At 48.0% G+C, this 20,335-nt stretch overlaps 1 protein-coding gene across 2 annotated transcripts in view; it reads right to left on the reverse strand.

Annotated features, from left to right (window-relative positions):
* Positions 1 to 20,335, reverse strand: part of LMBR1L (limb development membrane protein 1 like) — a 107,995-nt gene that overhangs the window by 15,202 nt on the left and 72,458 nt on the right. For both annotated transcript variants that reach the window (XM_078686104.1, XM_078686109.1), the window contains 7 exons: positions 20,154 to 20,222; positions 17,771 to 17,835; positions 17,492 to 17,564; positions 17,200 to 17,277; positions 10,029 to 10,105; positions 8,894 to 8,971; positions 2,269 to 2,342 (listed from right to left, as the gene is read on the reverse strand). In XM_078686104.1, the coding sequence (XP_078542230.1) occupies positions 2,269 to 2,342; positions 8,894 to 8,971; positions 10,029 to 10,105; positions 17,200 to 17,277; positions 17,492 to 17,564; positions 17,771 to 17,835; positions 20,154 to 20,222 (514 nt within the window). The remainder of the gene's footprint in view (positions 1 to 2,268; positions 2,343 to 8,893; positions 8,972 to 10,028; positions 10,106 to 17,199; positions 17,278 to 17,491; positions 17,565 to 17,770; positions 17,836 to 20,153; positions 20,223 to 20,335) is intronic.

Below are 20,335 nucleotides of genomic sequence, written 5' to 3' on the forward strand. Positions count from 1 at the left end.
TGTGCCATACAGTTGGTCCATTCCTCTGTGGGAATAAAAGGGGGCTTAATTACTTTCGGGTCGGAGAAAGCCTTAACGATTTTGAACAGTTCTAGGCTTCTGTTTCCAGCTTGTTCTATTTTAAAGGCTAAAAAGCTTTTTTTCCCCCTCTCGCACTTTGGCGAAATGGTTTTTCAAGGCTAGTTTATAAGTGGCTTTCTCTATGGGATCAAAATTCTTTCTCCATAATCTTTCCATGCATTTACATGCACTCTTGCTTTTCCTAAGTTCTTCCGTGAACCAAGGGGCCGAAGCACGGCCTGTTTTAGCTACCAACGTTCTCTGAGGTGCCAATAGCGCAGCCCACTTAAAAAGCCAGCCTTCAAGTATGTCAACATCCTCCTCCAATTGGCCACTAACGGAATGGGTGTTGCCTCAATATAGTAGCTGCCGCCTCCGGCGTAAACTCAGCGTAGGATCTAAAACTACTGGCCCTCAGTTTACATTGGCAAGAGGGGCTCCCTGATTCTTTACCTATATGAAAGGTAAGCAGGAAGTGATCGGGTCAGATGATAGGAAGGGGAGGGGTCTATTACAATCTTACTAGATGAAAAAATCTGATCCAGTATATGGCCCTTTTCATGGGTTGGCAACAAGACATAAGGAGTAAGGTTCAAGATGCTGAGAGATTCATATAACTTCACGGATTCATGGTCTGCCACTTGATCCATGCGTGTTAAAATCCCCCAGAAATACGCAATGGTTATATTTAGCTGCGATAGGGGACAGAGCGGGTCCAAGTGATTCCAGAAATTGACCAGCTGGTTCCGGTGGTCGATAAATTACTGCACAGGCCATTGATTGCTGAGCAGACACCGTCAGGCGAAAGCCAAGGCTCTCCGCCTCCTCAATCACTGCCATAGTAAAGAAACATATGAGAGAGAGTTTCTATAAATAATGGCAACCCCTCCCCCCCTCCCCTCCTGCTGACCCTGTCATTCCTAATAATAAGGTAATCCGAGGGAATCTCATTTGCAATATTCAGGTTAGATCCCTTATTGAGCCAAGTCTCAGTGATGTACATTATAACAGGCTTTGTATTATTGAGGAGATCATATAGTTCCAACTCATGTTTTTTCATTGATCTTGCATTCAAAAGGGTTGCCTTCAGGTTGCCTCCATTCGTCACCAACCGCAGCTGGCAAGTGCCTGCAGTGTCACCCGTGACACTGGAGGGGAGGTTGTCCTTTTTATGTGGCTGGGCAGCCCAGTTACAGTTTCCACATGACAGATGGTTAGTGTCTACAGATATGGTAGAATCAATGCTACAATTCCCCCTCTTATCCAGTGCTAGCTGCTTCTCCCTGCTCAAATTTACCTTTTAGGCGATAGCTTTGCCTAATGTGCGACGGGCAGCATCTCCGGCGCCGGTCGCCACCGGGCACTTTTGGGCTAGCCTTTGGCGCGTCCGCTGCGCGCCCTCGCACAGCATCCCTTTTAACTCCTCCAGCTCCTGAAACAATTGGACCATACCCTACGACATGTAGTACAGGAAGTGCAAAGTCTAGCTATCAGTTCTCACCCCCCCCCCCCCGCATTCAAATTCCCATTCACAAATCAATTTCCCCGCAAATGTTAGTTAAATTCCCACAATTATTAAAATTAATTCAGCATGTGATTAAAACGCTCCTAAACGTTCTGTGCAAAGCAAGCAATCATTGAACGCGTATTGAGTCAATTACAAGACACGAACGGAGAAGCAGCTGACTGCTCCATGAAAGGGTCGAGCACGCTCGCGCAGCGTCCCTTTTTAACTCCTCCAGCTCCTTAAACAACTAGACCGCACCCTGCGAGACTTAGTACAGGAAGTGCAAAGTCTAGCTATCAGTTCTCACCCCCCAGCTTTCAATTTCCCATTTACTAATCAATTTCACCATATTTAGGGCCTAATGTGTCAGATAAAGGGTCTGTTTCCTAGCCTGACTCAATAGAAATGTATTTGGAAGTCGCAGACGCAATATGAGGAGTTAAGGAGAGGTTGCTACTACTTAGGACCCCTAGACTGCTTAGTCACTGAGAGAGTAGGTAGATGTCCCATTTCATGAGGCGAATAAAGGAAAACCCAACACCTCAGTTTTATCAGCATTCAACGGTCATTGATGGATTATATACGTTTCATAATATTCTTGAAATCCAACTGCGAAGGCTTTCCTTGAAACCTCCACAGTAACACACACTTCCAGAACATTCTGTTCCATATGCTTAAGGAACAATAGTGTGAAAGGATACAACATGAGAACGACCTGCACAGCAGCTCCGAATGAGCCGAACATCGAAAAGGAGACCTTCCCCAGGTGGGCATCCTGAACAGGAGACAAAAAAAAGATTAATGACAACTCCACGCCCGAAAGGGAGAAGATAAATGAACAAACAACGATGATCCCCAAGCAATGAACGCCACTGCAAAACCAGTCTGTTACAGGGACACATCGTGGGTTCCAAGATGGCAGATTTACATTGAGGTGTGGGTCGAGCATGGAGTGGTGTGTGTGTGTGTGTGTGTGTGTCCTTTCTTGCACGGTATAGCCTACACCAGAGTTATACATACTGTAGCGGTGTTAACATCCGTGATGGGCGGTGTATGTGCCAATCGGAGGAGTGGCCATCTTACGCCATGTAATCGCTGACACCATTTCCTGTCCGGGGGTTTCCACTTTAGAATTATTGCTATCAGGTGTGTTTGGCTAATTTGAGCAATGGAAGATGAACAAGACTACAACATCCAAAACATATCAGATTGCCCCATAATACTGTAAACATTGTCCACAAGGCTGAACTGGCCGTACCAGGCATAGGCATTTCCCTGGAAGGGTGGAAGGGTGTTGAGCGGTTTTGTTGGGGAGGCAGGCAGTTTTGCAGTAGTGCTGCAATATCAGCTTCCAGTAACTAAAATCAGCAGACCAGCATAATCCACACAGCACTCACTTTCGTTTCCAGCATCCCTGTGTTTTGAAATATGGTACAGTTTTAAAAACACCGGCTCGAGAGTTCTTTGCATATCAAGCCCTTTTCAGCTACAACAAAAGTGTCACAATATCTCTGGTGATTAATCTTCTTGCTGGAGTGTGCTGCGGTTTTGTCTAGTGGCAGTTTTAACTCATCTAAGGTACCACAGAAATTTAACATGCCTGATGCAAACAGCATGTAGAGTCAATCAATCAATCAATCATAGCATTTATATAGCGCACTACTCACCCAGAGGGTCTCAAGGCGCTAGGGGAGGGGGGTCCGCTACTGTTCGAACAGCCAGGTCTTGAGTTGCTTCCTGAAGGCGAGGTGGTCCTGGGTCAGGCGGAGGTGGGTCGGGAGGGAGTTCCAAGTCTTGGCGGCGAGGTAGGAGAAGGACCGTCCCCCTGTGGTGGCTCTTCGGATGCGGGGGACGGCGGCAAGGGCGTGGCTGGTCGATCGAAGCTGGCGTTTGGGAGCGTAGAAGTTGAGGCGGCTGTTGAGGTATCCTGGGCCTTGGTTGTGTAGGGCTTTGTGTGCGTGGGTGAGGAGACGGAAGGTGATTCTCTTGTTGACCGGGAGCCAGTGCAGGTCTCTCAGGTGTCCGGAGATGTGGCTGCGACGGGGGATGTCCAGGATGAGTCGTGCTGAGGCGTTCTGGATCCGCTGGAGTCTTTTCTGGAGTTTGGCGGTGGTTCCGGCGTAGAGGGAGTTGCCGTAGTCCAGACGGCTGGTGACGAGGGCCTGGGTGACCGTCTTCCTGGTCTCGGTGGGGATCCACCGGAAGATCTTACGTAGCATGCGCAGAATATTGAAGCACGACGAGGAGACGGCGTTGACTTGTCTGGTCATGGAGAGGGAGGAGTCCAGGATGAAGCCCAGGTTGCGTGCGTGGTCTGTTGGTTTGGGTGCGCTGCCTAGGGCGGGGGGCCACCAGGAGTCGTCCCAGGTGGAGGGTGAGGATCCCAGGATGAGGACTTCCGTCTTGTCCGAGTTCTGCTTCAGGCGGCTGTTCTTCATCCATTCGGCTACCTCTTTCATCCCTTCGTGAAGGTTGGCTCTGGCGGTGGTGGGGTCGTTGGTGAGTGAGAGGATCAGCTGGGTGTCGTCGGCGTAGGAGATGATGTTGAGGTTGTGCTGGCGTGCGATGTTAGCGAGGGGGCTCATGTAGACGTTGAAGAGGGTTGGACTGAGCGAGGAGCCTTGAGGGACGCCGCAGATGACTTCGGTGGCTTCTGATCTGAACGGGGGGAGGCGGACTCTCTGTGTCCTTCCGGCGAGGAAGGAGGTGATCCACTCTAGTGCCTTCTCCTGGATTCCGACGTTGCTGAGGCGCTGCACTAGTGTACGGTGGCAGACAGTGTCGAAGGCCGCGGAGAGGTCCAGGAGGATGAGGGCCGCCGTTTCTCCGTTGTCGAGCAGGGCTCGGATGTCATCGGTGGCTGCAATCAGGGCTGTCTCAGTGCTGAGGTTGGCCCGGAAGCCAGACTGCGAGAGGTCGAGGGATCCGTTCGTCTCGAGGAAGGCGGCCAGCTGCTTGTTGACGGTCTTCTCGATTACTTTTGCAGGGAACGGGAGCAGCGAGATGGGGCGGTAGTTCTTGAGGTCGGTGGGGTCGGCTGAAGGCTTCTTTAGTAGAGCGCTGAGTTCGGCGTGCTTCCAGCTCTCCGGGAAGGTGGCGTGGCGAAGGAGGTGTTGATGATGTCCCGCAGGTGGGGTGCGATGACAGCGTCGGCCTTGTTGAAGACGTGGTGAGGGCAGGGGTCGGTCGGAGATACGGAGTGGATGGAGTTCATCGTGCGGACGGTGTCTTCGGTTAATATGCCTGATGCAAACAGCATGTACCAGCATGTACCATGCAGATCAAATAAGTGTATTTTATGTCCATAGGGTTATGTGGGTTACTGCTTATGTCACAGAGATCCTTTTGTTACTGCACAGTTCATAAGTTACAATATTTATCTAGCACAGTGAGCTATGAACTGCCATCAGAGAGCTGCATGCAACTGCATGGTACAGGTTCGAAAGTTATGCATTTTCCAGTCTTTCATTATTCTAATGTTGTTAAAAAGGGTTTGCTTGGGTAGAAAAACATTCTTATTAGTAAATGTAACCCTAGCCACAGTGTTAAGTTTTGAATCCAGGGTTTGTGCTTCTCCAGCCCAAGCACTCTTAAAAAATGCCGACACCTCGTAGTGCCCTTTGTCTTATGTAACATTTTCTATACACTGACTTACACACGTATTATTCATTGTCTCTATAGGTGTTCAAACACCATCATTTGGTTTGAGAGGCGATATAAAACAAATTAAACACATGTGAGAGAGAGAGGCTATGGAGAGGAGGGGCACTGATGGAGGGTAATAGTGAGGAAATCATTGAAGGGCCCCAAATAAGATTTTCGATATGCTGATGCTGGGTTGTAAGCCCATCATTTGCTAAGCTTTAAAACTGAATACCACTGAATATATAATGAAAAAAGTTCGTAGAATGCACCATTTAAGCAATTTTTCTCCATATTTTCTTGGGGGGCGGGCCCAATCCCTCCTTATAGTGATCAGGCTCGTCTCTACACACCGTACAGGCTGGTTTGACAAAATCTGCCAGGGCTGCTTGGGGTTCCCAGTGCGGCCCGGAGTGCCTGTGATAACAAGTAAGGAGCGGGTCACTCTAGCCAACAGTGAACATTTTCATGGATTTACCCAGCTTGCTGCTGTATATGGTGTACAGCATGTACTTCCAGTTTAAATTCTTTGAGGGAGGCATTCTATGCACCAACGGTGTACAGACGGCCAGCGGGACCATTTTTTCCAACACACTCCTCTGGTAAGTCTCGTTAGTCTGCTACCATGGCACACATTTTTGCTATGATTTATGCATCTCTTGTGGAACTGTGTGCCCTAGTGCTGTATTTCTTCTTCTCCGGCGATTTTCCATCTTGAAATTGTACACTTTACCGGTGAATAATTGTGTTCACAGGAATTATATAATTCTACAGCTACTGGGTTTTCTCCAAAATAATAGATTTATCTTTAGTGGACTATAGGGATCCTGGCACACCTTTTGTTTGAAAAAAACATCTTGCCCACGTCTTTCCAACCTCCGATCTATGATGAATTTACTTCAGTTTCTGCCGATATCATCCTACCCCTTATTTCATCATCAAAATCAGTATCTCCTGAGGATCCTTGTCCCCCTGCTACTCTTAAACTTAACTCTGACATTATTGGAACCAATCTGGCCAACATAATTAACTCTATATTCAAAACTGGAATCTTCCCTACCATAGGGAAAAAGACAGTTATCAAGCCTCTCATTAAAAAACCTAACCTGGATCCAGTTGAAACAGCCAGCTACAGACCCATTGGCTCGCTGCCCTTCCCAGCAAAAATTGCTGAGAAGGTGAAGAACATTCAACTAGCTCAATTCATCGAGCATCACCATTTACTTGATGATACGCAATTCGGTTTCAGAAAGGGACATGGTACAGAAACCGCCCTCATCAAGGCCTCCGATGAGACCAGAAAAATAATAGATAATGGAGGAGCTGCGGTTCTTGTCCGACTCGACCTCTCAGCAGCATTTGACACGGTCGTTCATGCCACTCTGATCAACCGTGTCAATGCCCTAGGAATCGGCCATATGGCAAGGGCCCTACTAGCATCTTTTCTGGCCAAACGGTCACAATCTGTTATGCTAGGTACCTTCACATCGCCCCCATTCTCCTTCCCAAGCAGGGTCCCTCAAGGATCCTCGCTAAGCCCAACACTATTCAATATCTATGTGTCAGACTTTGCGAGGATCACCAAATATTACAATCTGGGCCTTACCTCTTACGCCCACTGCACCAAACTTGTGTTAGCTATACACAACGATGGTGCCAGGGTTGCAGCCAACTTCCAGAAAGGAATGCTTGCCATCAGCTCCTGGATGGCGGATAATTCCTTGAGGCTGAACTCCAGTAAGACAGAGGTCATGATTTTTGGCAATCTTACCCCGGCCTGGTCAGCTCTTTGGTGGCCACCCGATCTGGGACACCCCCCCTCTCCCAGTCACCAAAGTAAGAAATCTAGGAGTCATCTTCGATACCAAACTTTATTTTATGCATCATGCCAATTCGGTAGTTTCATCCGCATTTCATTCTATCAAAATCATAAAAAAGCTTCTTCCATACCTCCTAGCCTCAGCGGCCAAAATATTGATCAGCACATTAGTTATGACCAAAGTAGATTACTGCAATGGACTCGTGGTCAATGCACAAGAAAAAGTGCTCAATAAACTCCACCCAATTCAAAACGTGGCAGCGAGACTCCTGACAGGTACCCCCAAATTTAAACCTATCTCCAAAGTAGTTCGCCAACTCCACTTGCTACCTATTAGAAGCAGAGCCAAGTTCAAGCGCTCTGCATTGCCTACAAATCCATCCACACAACTGGCCCCAATTTTCTCAAACAGTCTCTCAGCCCCTACATTCCCCCTAGACAACTCAGATCATCCACCACCAATCTTCTTATGGTTCCACGAACAAAAAAGGCTTCCTGGGGTGACAGATCGTTCCTACACGCTACTACCAAACTTTGGAACAGGCTTCCCTCGAACAGTAGGACCAGCCCGTCCCTGCTCGTCTTCAGGAAACAGATAAAGACTTGGCTCTTTAATCAATGATCCATCTCGTCCCCTTTGCTTTTGTTAGTCTGCAGCGCGAGACACCTTTGGGTATTTGTGCGATTTATGAAATGCATAAATAAATAAATATCGCACTTACCACACATTTTGCAATGTGCTGTATAATTTGTAAACATCAACAAAAATTCTGTTTTGAGCAAAAACATCAAAAGTTGCTTTTAAATAATGTGACCTGTATAAGTCGGGCAAGCTCCTGTACTGGCTGGCATCCAGCGGCCTAGTGGACAGGGTGGTTCCTAGTATTAAGACTTCTTAATGGGGTTTGCTTACCGAGACCCACGATATTGCAGCAGCTTTCGCAGACTATTATTGCACATTATATGCCCACCGCCTGAGACCACCACATGAGCACTCCTCCCCTCTGATTGCAGACTCGTCCCTTCCGCAGGTGTTCCCAATTCAAAGGGGGAACAAACAGGGTTGCCCCGGATTGGACTCCTAGGACTGTTGGAGGACCTGGGTGGGAGGTGATCTGAGATGTATCTAGTGAGGCTGGGCAACTTACTTGGTAAAAAAAGATACAGCCCGGAACTGGACTTCCACTACTGCCCTGGACTTGCTGGTGTGGCAACGGGCTATGGATTGGTGTTCCAAAATGGAGGAGCTGGTGTACACAGCTAGTGGCTGCCCACATAAAGATTGCAAGATATGAGGCATTTGGTGGGACTACTTTGAGCTCCAGGGATTGTAATGATTATCCTTGTATTGACTGGAGGGCCGTGGTTGTTTATTTTGATTTGTCTGTCGTGTTACATGTTTGTTTCTGCTTTGAAAATCCAATAATCATTTTATCAAAACAAATGCGACACATACTGTCGCACAGTGGCAGACCCTCTTCAAGAGGTTAACTGGTCACAGTAGTGGATTGGTCTAGTTGGGTGTTAAAATGTAGTGAAATGTGCCCAGATAGAATTAATGTGAGCTAACATGACAGAATGTGCTGCATTATGTTGTATAATTTGCCTTTTCTTTCTGCATAATTTAATCAATCATGCTACATAACTTGTTCTGCACAGCAGTGAAATTACAATGACACTGTATCTAATGCACTATTGTGGCACCATATAACCCTAAAACGGTCCTGTAAGAACCTTTATCGCTCTCCTGCTCGAATCATATGCTATACCTCTTCATATGGTTTGGAACTGTACCCGCTCAAGGCCTTTACTCCAATCACCAACTTCCCCTGTTCAGAGCTGTATGCAAACTGAGAACCCTTTACCTGGATCCCCTTCGGCATAGCTGTTTCATCGATCAGCAGCTCCAAGACGTGGAAGCAGACGATCAACACAGAGATACCCTGAGGAAAGAAGAGAAGGCAGACGCATTAATGTTAAAACCTCCAGTCTCACTGGACACACAACATTTGCTTTGGCTTGGCACAAACACCAGTCAGTGTCAATACTGATTATGTTGGATGAAGCTTCTGCAGCCCTTTGCTTTCTTCTCCAGGGTGATAAAGCTCCTCAGAGCAGCCTCTACGACCTAGCGAGCGCCTCAGCCACTGAACCTTCCCATCCAGCCGGTGAGGATGGACTGTACCAAAGCAAGCACCTGTTGGGGTCCAACTTCTCAACAACGTGGCTCTCCTGGGTAGGGACACCACAGGTGTTGGGACCCAGTCAACAAGAAGTTCCACAGGAGAGAGACAATGATCCCGCTGGGTGTTGCTTGGCAACACCAAAATCCAGTCAAATAAAAGGACAGGCTGAACCAAGTATTTTCTGGAGCTGAGTCTGCCAGACGTACCGCCATCGAGGCTCAGGTCGCAGAGCAGGCTGTCAACACCAATTTGGTAAGGTGGTGCCCTAGTTCTTTAACAAGAACTGCTCCACCCACCTCTTCACTCACAAGGGTTCCATCTGAACACGTTCAGCAGGCTCCCTTTTCATAAACCCTGTGCTATAGCTTCACCCTCATGTTTTATTTTGATTTGTCATAATTTGCATTTAAAAATCCTAAACAATTGATTTTCAATAATCATAAGTCTCAACCATCAATAAATGACAATTCTAATTGGGCCCACCATGGTAACCAGATACAACCCTTTTTATGTCCATGCAGAGCACACTAAAATCATCTTCATATGCACACAAGGGAATATTCATCAGTTATCATGGCCTCCCGCCTCTCATCCATGGTTCATTTTGGAGCACTACTGCCACATCCACGTACCACCACACATCCAAGTCTGAAGGAGACAATTAATGATGTGCTCAGCCACAGGAGACTGAGTGGTCGCTGAAAGGATTGCAACCACCATTTCACCTCATTAGGGACAAGACCTCCACAGCATCCATCAACGGTGGTTCCTCCCAGCGCTCACATCTGTCCCCCGCACAGTGTCATGAACTCACCGTTAGGCCCAGTAGAAGTAACATCACTAGTGGGTACCCCAGGTTCCTCTGCCAAGGGGACGCTCTCCTCCTCATCTCTATGGGGAAGACAGACAGGGTGGACAAATAAGAACCAGGAACTTGTGACACAAACACCACAAGCAGAACTTCACACTGCCCCTAACCTTGCTCCTCGAAGGCTTGCAGAACTCTGGTGACACTGTCTGAGGTAAGACTTAAACCAGAAAAGACATTAGCAACTTCCATGAACACAGCCCAAGCAGCAACATCTTTAAGCCTATCTTCCAGGGGCCTAGCTCACGCCACAGACTTTGAAGTAAAACATAAGTTCCAGGGTCACTGCTCCTCAAAGCAGTTACATGGTTGAAAAGAAGATTTGGTTGCGCTCAGCCGGGGAAGGTTGAGCATTCATAGGTTTTTAGAGTTGCCGGCAGGAGACCTCCAGGGGATTCTGGTACTTGCAATGATTCACATCAGGTGTAATGTATTTCCCTATTCTAAACTGATAATACATAGCACTGTAGCAACCTTACATATTTAAGGGGTATTACACATCTATGGAGAAGATCAGTTGTTCCACCTTAAATGCTTCAAAGATGAATGGCAACATGACGTCATACAAAAGAAAACTGCACACCTTCAGTAGCGAACTATTAGGCATCGGAAGAAAAGTTGTTGTGCTCAGACTAGGAAGTCACAGCATTTATTTAAAACAGGTTTGGTCCCCAATGAGGCTTCTCCATATTCTGGTGCTTGCAGGTTCACAGTACCTCCATTTTAGTAACAAGGTCTTTGTTCTCAGTTAGCACAGTGGAACCAGAGACTGAGAGCTCCCCCCATTACGAAGATGTGCTGGTCACTCTACAGCAGAGTACAGAGGGCAAGACCAACCGAAGAGTCACCCACTTCGGCAACTAGCAAGGAGATGCGTGGACATTATGCAAATATGGCAGACCCTTAGAACCCATATAGACAGATTAAGAAAGATGCTGTGGAGCGCCAGGCCCAGTTCCCCAGAGTATCCTCTCTTGTGTAGAGCCAGCCAGGCCCAGGTGCCCTGCACTGACTACTACAAGTAACCAGCCCAAGAGAGTGGCTCTACACAAGAGAGGATAAGCACAGAAAGACTGGAACAAGGATTACAAGAACCACCACCCTGAGCCCATGCACTGGGGAAAAGAGGGCTTCTGGCCTGCAAGAAGTGACTGCAAACAAAGCAACTAAGGAAATTTTTTACATCAGAGCTTTTTATGCATAAGTTGTTCATTCGGTGTGTTTGACAAAAATATTTTTACGCGTTTCATTCTCTGATCTGCAATGCTTTGTAAGGAAGGTGAAAACGGTCAACTAGGCGCAAGAAATGAAGGCAGAGATTTTAACAGTAGAAAGATCGCATCCGGTTTTGCAATGGCAAACCACAGGGAAAAAGGCGCATTATTTGCTTCAAATAGTTTCAAAGAAATATTGTTCTCCTTAAGGAATATCTGACACAAATGTGAGATGCATTTGTAAACAATTATTACATAAATATTAGTTTGCAAGCCGGAAAAAATGCCATTAAATTAAGGGTGTAGAAATCAAATCATCAAACTATGCTTTGATGAGCTAAACGAAAAAATTCAAGTTGATTATTTAAAAGATAATGGCATCAACGAGCTATTGTGGCTCTATGGCGACCCAGGTCTTAATAGACAGTACAGCATATACAAACCCATGGCTTGCCATGCATGACCCCAAGTTCTCTCTGCACACTAGTCTTTCTAGCAGATTCACCTGGCCTGCCGAAGGGGGTCCTTCAAGTAACAGAGGGTACAGCCAGGCTGGGGAATGACAGCGGTGAGGGCACCTGCGGAAGTACTGGAAGCTTAAGTCAACAGAACAGCTGCATGAGGAGAAACCATGTGGATCATAGGCAGAAGACACCATTAACATCCATGCCACAAGTGGAGGACTCCAGGCCTTTGGAAGAGGCCACTCACAGCTCACCCTTTCCAAGATGGCTACCTTCTGTGAAGGCATGCACAAAGCAATATGGTGCCTCAGATAGTTCAATATAAGATGGAGAATTACCCTCATGGTAATTGCATTCTCTCAGCTAGATCTACAACGTGTTCCCTCATAGGGGATAAACCAAGGCACATCCATGGCCTTGCTGCTCACCTTCAGTTTGCCTTGGAGATACGCTTTGGCCATGGCTTTCCCTCTATGCTGGACCCATTTTAGCTCCTGTCTAGCGGATTAGTATTTCTTTCCGGTCTTCCGATCCCTTGAATAACATTCTCAACAACTTGGGGGTGCATCCTCTTCCTTTATGGGCAGTCCTCAAAAACCCAGGTGGTGGGGGCGGGGGTATCTTGAAAACCTGGGAACAGGTTACGAAGCACTTTCTGCATTCTAGCCTTTAATCTGCTCTGTTGCAAATCCTGTGGTACTGCTGTACGAGGCCTAGCACAAGGACCAGACCACAATTCCATCCTTCCTTGGGATCATTCCCTCAGGGGTACACAGAGTGTCGGTTGGAATAAGCTTTCTTTGACCAGCTCTGGAGCCATGATCCAATGATGCCACGACCAAGACCCAGATGGCTGTTTGTCAAGACGCTTTAGATTGCGATTCTTCCTGCCATACCATGGGGTCCGCAGCACCTACAACCTTCAATAAAGTGGATTTGTCGTTGGCAGTTGTTGGACCTGGTCCTTTGGGCAGGTTCACCCCGTGACTTTTTTTGCTTTTTCCTAGCTTGTTTTTGGAACCTGGATTGGTGATTTTAGGCCTCTGCGCACTTTTTCACTGTGGTACAGTGTAAAGTGCGTGTGCTCTCTGTGTATGGATGGTGAGCGACCTGCCCTCCCATAGGAATGAATGAGGAATATGTATGCCCATGGTAGATTCCTGATGCGTGGGGAGTGCAGGGGCGAGTTTGATATGTGTGAACTCGTGAGACTGAATGCTGCATAATGGTGTATGCGGCCTGGCTGTGTCTAGTCTAGAAGCGCCACTTTTAGAAGTTGGCATAATTGTGTAGTGAGTCTGCTGGTAGATGGACTGTCTGGAGGAGGGGGTCTGAGTCAGCCGTAGATGAAAGGCCCCCATCTGCTGTTAGGGAGGGGAGGAAAGAGCGTCTGGTGGAACCAGGCTGTGCCTGTCGGCCCACCCCTGATGGCTCTCCCTCCTGATAACCCACTGTCACCTCTGACCTGAGGCTGACAGGAGAGGGAAACCAGATACACCCAGGGCTTAGGGCTCGCTTACACAAAGACTTCAAAAGACTTCAAAGCCTTTTCTGGGTATAAGAAGGGGCTGTGCCCCTTCCAAAATGTTCTTGTCCTTTTCTTACTTCGGACTGGAATCTACCAGGGGCGGGCGCTGCCCAGCCCCTGGATGCCTGGACTTCTGGGGGACCCCTCTGCCTGTCCTGGAAGGATGGGGGACTTTGCTTTACCCTGGAGGGACTTTGCTGTATCCCCTGAAGGACTTGGCTGGACGTGTCCCTGTAGCGCTGAGGGAGCGCTTCACCTGCATCTAGCGCTGAGAGAGCGCTTTATTGCCCTTCTAGCGCTGGGAGCCCTGTGTTTTTCCTCTTTAGCGCCTGTGAGCGCTTCGCTGGGACAATAGCGCTTAGGAGCGATTTATTTTCGATTATAGCGCTGGTAGCGCTCTGCTCATTTTTCCTAGCGCTTGGAAGCGCTTTATTTCCCATGGCCGGTGCCCACCCGGCATCTGGCCCGTAAAAGGAATCAGCCCCGCCTGCCTGACTAAGGAGGTGGGCCGCTGCGCTGTCCACAGCGACCCGGAAGTGGTCGGCCGACCGGCCAATCTCAGCGCGGCCGGCCGGAAGTCCCGCCCCCCGCAGTCGGGTGGAGGGGAAAGGAAGGCGCGGGAGATAGCGGCGGTTGACGGGGCTCCTCTCGGCTGAGGGAGCCCCGGGGAGACGAGGCGGCCGGTTGGCAGGGCTCCCGTGTGCCGAGGGAGCCCTGCAGAGAGGAGAAGACTCGTGGTCGGCGGCTGGGGGCTCCCGTGTGCGGAGGGAGCCCCGGCGAGGAAGAGAGAAGGCCGGCGTGAGGCTCCCCGTATGGAGGGAGAGCCTCGAGGGAGCAGAGACCTGCTGTCGCCCCGCCCGCGATGGGCTGCCGGTGAGTTTGGGCAGAGTGGGGCAGAAGAGAGGAGGGGCGCCGGGGCACGGTGACGGTGTCCGCCCCCACAGTGGCGCGAGCTCGCGCCTGTGGCCAGTGCGAAGCCACGAGGGCTTCAAGGGCGGCCCCAGTTGGCAGTGGGTCGCCCCAGCGTTTTGCGAGCCCAGAGAGGCTCAAGGGGCTTCATCTTGTTGGGCGAGCCCCGAGGCTCGTAGGGGCATAATTGACTTTGGTGCATCTAGGGCGGCCCCAGTTGGCAGTGGGTCGCCCCAACGTGCGTGAGCCCAGAGAAGCTCCGAGGGGCCATATTTTGTTTAGGAGCCTGTTTGGCTCCAACGACCCCACAGTTGTTCTAAGAGCCTGCTAGGCTCAGGGGGCATGTTTGTTCGGAGCCTGTGTGGCTCTGCTCTGGCCAGGTGTTTGAAAGTTCCACGGAAGACTTGGGGGCGGGTGTATTTCTAGAGCCAGATGGCTCCAACGCCCCCCAGCTGTTTCAGAGCATGTGTGGCTCCAACCTTGTGCGCAGTTCGTTCTAGGGCCAGTGAGGGCCCCGGCGCAGTTTTGAATCTCCAGCTGCCCAGCAATTAGTGGGCAGCTGCACCGTTTAGGCGCAATTTCAGGAGAGAGTCCCTGTGTGGGACAGCGAGGGCACAGTGGTGCCCGGCCTTCCCAGCTGCGCAGCACTTAGTGCCAGCTGCAACGTTTAGGCCCTTGTGAGTGTTCCCAGGGGCCCAGCAAGTAGTGGGCCCCTGCATCGTTTAGGCCCTGACATTGAGACTCAGGGCGTTCTAGCCCCAACAAGGCCAGTTGGCCTAGGGACTGCCACAGGTGGTGGCTTATGTAGGTTGTGCGCAATTGTATGGTTATTGCACCTCTGAATGCATTTCCTTGCATCATGTCTTATTCCTGCAACTCAATGTTTTTAGACATCATGTGACCATTGCGCTACTGTATTATTCTGGTACCTCTGAATGTGATTTTATTGCGTCATGTGCTTTATTCTTAACACCGCTGAATGTGTAGGTTTATGCATTATGTGTTTTTCTTTACTACTCCTCTGAATGTATATTTATGCATCATGGGTAATGTGTTCGTTCTTAGACCCCTAAATGTTGTGTAATACTTAGGTGGTTGTTCTCTTTAGTACAGGTGGTCCCAGTGAGGTCCTGGTCCCCTGCGTGACAGTCTCCTAAGGGTTTAGGGTTGCGTAGGTGGTACTTACCTGTTCCCAGTAGTTACTGGATGTGATCTATAACTGTTACTTTGTGTTACAGTGATTTTATACAGTGATTTTATACACTTTTATTCTAAGTTCTATAAGTACTATTTCTATTTCTAAAAGTGCTGAATATGACAGTGGCCCATGTGGCCCTGTCCTGTGTAAATAATCCCTTGTGAATATTGCCGTGCCCGTTGGCACAATGTACATGTGTGATTTCTATCTGATATGTTTTGACAATACAAAAGTTATTTTAATATAACCTGGTGTGGAGTCTCTTTTGTGGTGTGCCTAGTACGTTGTTGCTGTTGTGCGCTGACGCAAATGCTTTACACATCGCCTCCGAGTTTAGCCTAGACTGCTCGCGCCATGCTACCTAGAGGGTGAGCAGGGGTTATCTTGGCGTGTGACTTCCTTGCCCTGACTGGAATGGTGGTTTCGGCCTGGCTTTGGCGTCAGCCTTAGCCTACCCGAAATAGCCGGTTTCCAACAGCAGTCATATTATTAGCTTAAAGGTCTTCAGTTCCTGCCAGTTAATAAGGTACATTTAGCCACAGAAGACATCTTCCAGCTAACAAAAAGTGTGTGGGTATGTAAGGGGGGTGGGGGTGAATACAAATCGAATGCCGAAACAATTTAGAGTGAAAGGGGAAAAAAAGGAAAAAAGCAAAGCGCTCACAGAAATCTCCTGGTGGAAACAACTCGAGAGCGTTACTTGTATTTAGAGGGCACTGGGTAAACTCCAGTTCAAGTCAACAGAAATTATCATACACGACACTCAATGACGTGTGTCAGAGTGTCACAAAGTAATGCAACAAGGAAGATGAACCCTAGGGCAAAAACAAAGAGGCAGGGCTTAAAAGCCATGTATGTGCCAATTGAAGAAGCAAAAGAAATGCCATTTACTGCCTAAAACGTGCAGCAAATATAGAAACACTGAATGACAGAAATCATCAAGGGCAGGCGGGGGATAATTGTTACACGCCATTGGGTTCTGGACATATTTCTATTTGTAAATAAGACGATTGCATGAATGATCAGACCGGAGAGATCAGGTGGTACATTGCATTCAGTCAATGCCAAAGTGAGGAGAGGACTATATCTAACATGAGGGAGCAAGTCTTTGGCATCTGTTAACATCTACTATGAACGTTGGCATGACCGTAGCCGGAGTGGAATGGAGACCACTAAAGGTGCCCTGACACAGAAAACCTACCACCACCTTTAGTGGCATGATGTGTGCTTGGGGTGGAAAAAAATGGAGGGAACATCAAACTTTTGAGGGAACGGATGATCATGAAGCAATGAAGGGCAGCTGCCTAGAATGTATTTAAGCATTCCATATTCCCTGTGGTCGAAGGAATTAGATGTAGATTTCGGTTTACCAATGACCGATCAGCACTAACTTGTCACAGCAATGCTACCTTTTGTGCATGAATCTCAGCCCAGACCTCAGACTCGAGGAGCAAGAGAAGCAACTAAGAAACAGGTAGAAGATTTAGTGGTAAACAATAGGTGGATGTGTTTGTCATCCTTTCCTTGTGCAAACTAGGAACGTGGCCATATACGTGTTACAGGGGCCTGTTACATGGAGGGGGAAATCACAGAAGAGTGTGCAAGTATGGCTTCCTCAAGAGCACCTGTGAACACTGTGGCCCCCCCCACATCTTGGCACAGGTCACTCATCATTTAAATCCACCCTGCTCCCTCCTTTGTGTTAAGTCCCTTATCAAAGCTTCTGCCCCAATCCAGTGCAGTGCCTCCCGCCATGTGTCCCCACAGCCATATAGTCCATCCCCTCTCCGTGCGCCCCTCTTACCCAGAGCCAGTCTTCGAGTTTTGATGACCAGGTACTTTTTCTTGAGCAACTCCACATTGAAATTCAGCCAACACGACGCTTGAAAAAAAACACAAACAGGTCGCCATTAGCACCACCCAGTGGGGCAGGATACAAATTCTCATCCTGTTCATGCCGGAAACTTGGTTCTAGGTCCCAGGATTCTCACAGTGTTTACACCGGTGCTTATACACCCATCTCCCAGGCACTCTCTCCCACGCCACTGCCTAATTCCAAGTTTTGGGTCACCTGTGACAGTCACACTATCACTCACCAGAAATCTTGCGCGATATTGCATCCTCCTCAAACCCAGTGCAGCTCAACTGCTCGTCCAAGTCTTCCAGCAACTGCAAAGGAGAGGAAAAGAAGGAACATGAGAGCGAAGAAGAGGAAGAAGCGAGCAATGGTGAAGAGGAGAGCGAAAGAGAGGTATCCCCCTCCCCAAGGCATGGACAGGCAAAATAAGTGAGGAAATGCAGCTAAAGATGGAGAAAATTCCTGGAAACAGCTGCACAATGACAGGAAAGATGCAGACAGAGAATTCTGTTCTTACCCGAGGCTTGACCAGCAACTTCCCAGTCACGCTGAACATTCGGGAGAGGCCAAAAGGTGTACACACTGCAAACAGACAGAGCCAATCAGAGCAGGGGAGGGATCGTAGTGGTGCAAGCAAGAACAGAAAGCAATACAGTAAGACAAGCGTAGCACAACAAGGGCACAGACAGCACTAATCACATGTGCAAAATGTGCAGGGGAACCAACGACCAAACGGAAGGTACCCAAGGTTAAGAAATGTGATTAAGAACACAAGATTCTGTGCTGGTAAAATGGAGGGTTAAATCCAAACGCTTTTTTACACATGTGGCAACAGCGTGTGCCAGTCACCCCTTAATCCTGGAGACTTTCACTACAAACTAGCAGCTGAAGGTTACAGTTACCCTCTGGAGCTAGTTAACTGGTTAGGTCTGTCTGACAGCTCGACCCTCTGGGAACAAGCACCCTCATGGGTCCGTTGGCTGCTACAAAATGGACATCCAAGTGGAAACGTTACGAAAGATTACCTTTCATGAGGAACACAAAGCGTAGCTCTTGACCTCCCTCGTCTCCAACTATTTGGAAATGCCAACATCACCTTCCTGCAGTGTGGGCTTTCTCAGCGAGTAGGAAATAGGTATTTTGAGAATGTGAGGGTACCTGCACTGAGGTGCTATCAGTCTGCCAACAGGACATGTGCAAGATGAAGGCAATACCCACACTTTCGCCACAAAAAGCCAGCTTCTTCAACTTCGAAACACGATCAGCTATAGTAAAACCCTTCCGCAATCACCACTTGGGTGAAGGTCATTGCATATCGGTGTGCCGGGCAAAACTGTCTGGTCACTTCTGACAACACCAGACTGTTGGCTTAAAGGCAGAGTGGCACAGAAGTCTGTTATCAGGAAAACAACACTCCCATGTTTGTGCGGACTATGAATCCCTCAGAGAAGTTATACAAATGTCCTAAAGGGTTTACGGCATACAGACTGCTAAAGAAATCCTGCTGTGAATCCCTCTTAGCTAGAGCACTATTTGGATGGTGAACATAAGCTGGGCAAACAAGTACAAGAAGGAAACCACGTATATACGAGGCCAACACAACAGGCGACAAACAAAGAAGGAAAATCATATGCTATACCTTAAGACAGAGTTATAGATTTTGGTGAAAGATCAAAGAACATGTCCATGGGCATATATCAGGTGGAAAAGGTATTGCAAACTACTGCAAAAATGTGCCTACTATTGTCTACTCTAGTAAGATGGCATGACCCTACCCTCTCTAAAAGTGAGACGAATTGGCAGTGGAGTCACTTTTAAAAGTTACATTGGCTATGGGAATGTTCTCGCTTCGAGTCGCCCAATAACTTTATCCAGTGAAATAAAAATAAAAAACTGAAAACATCCAGTGCAATAAACAGAATGTGGAGAGGAGTCTCAAGGTTTGGCCACATTCCCAGATACTAAAATAACTGTGCTAAGAAGCTACAGAAGTGCCCATTCTATTTAAGTGATGCATCATGTATAAAACCGAATTTTATTATGCCATGCAACTAAACCCTGCAATTTCACCTGCTGTAAAGCAACTAACACACCTCAGAGGTTCATTCAGAGCATTAAGATACGTGTGCGATAATGGCCACGGCTTATAACCTATACGCCATGGCCACTATCACATAGGTGTCTTAATGCTCTGATGGAACCTCTGAGGTGTATTGGTTACAACGCTAGAATAAACAAACATTATTTCAAAGCTCAAACCTGTAACCATGTGGCCACAGAAAAAGCACAGCACGACCACACTAGTGGTAGAAGCGTGCAAAACAAATGGCAAGTACCATGGCAAAATAAGTAGCCTCCCCATGGGAGGGTCTCCCCACATGACAAGATCTCCGAGCAGGGGCGTAGCTTGGTCAGTTAATAGGGGAGGGGGGGGGGGGGGGGAGGGGGCGATGAGCTTCAGATTTTCCAACAATTATGCTAGCACATAATGTTAAAGTACATTTCACGATAAGCAGGGCGGATGAGAGTGGATAAGGGGGCAGTGGAAAGGGAGACAAATGTGGATTCGTAGGTGTATTAAGTGAGAGAAAACATAATATTTTGTCAAATAAGCAATATTTTTAAGACTTTCCAAGGAGGGAGAGAGTGTGTTTTTGTCTGTATGTAAAACTTCCTTCTGAAATCCTACAGACACCTCACCATACCCGACAGAAAGCACCTGTACCCAACATTTTACCAGAAAATACATTTATTAGGGGTAACACCCCAAACACCCCCATGAAGCTACACCCCTGTCTCAGAGAGGACTTGGACAGCAGAACTTGCCACACAGAACCACAATGGAGCGATTAAGAGTCCCTATCAAAATGTTTAGGGATGACTGACCCACTGGTACTTACAGAGAAGGAGAAGGACCCCAAAGAGTGAGATGCAGGAATACAGGTACGGCAGGTAATACTCCCAGAAATCTGGAAGAAAAGTGACAGGGTGAGTTACAGACTGCCAAGGAAGCAAACAAACTGAGTATAGAAACAAACTTATACAATTATTTTCTCCCTTTTTGAGCAATCATGAACGTTTC

The sequence above is a fragment of the Lissotriton helveticus genome, chromosome 1_1 (genome assembly GCF_964261635.1).
Source record: "Lissotriton helveticus chromosome 1_1, aLisHel1.1, whole genome shotgun sequence".
NCBI lineage: Eukaryota > Metazoa > Chordata > Amphibia > Caudata > Salamandridae > Lissotriton > Lissotriton helveticus.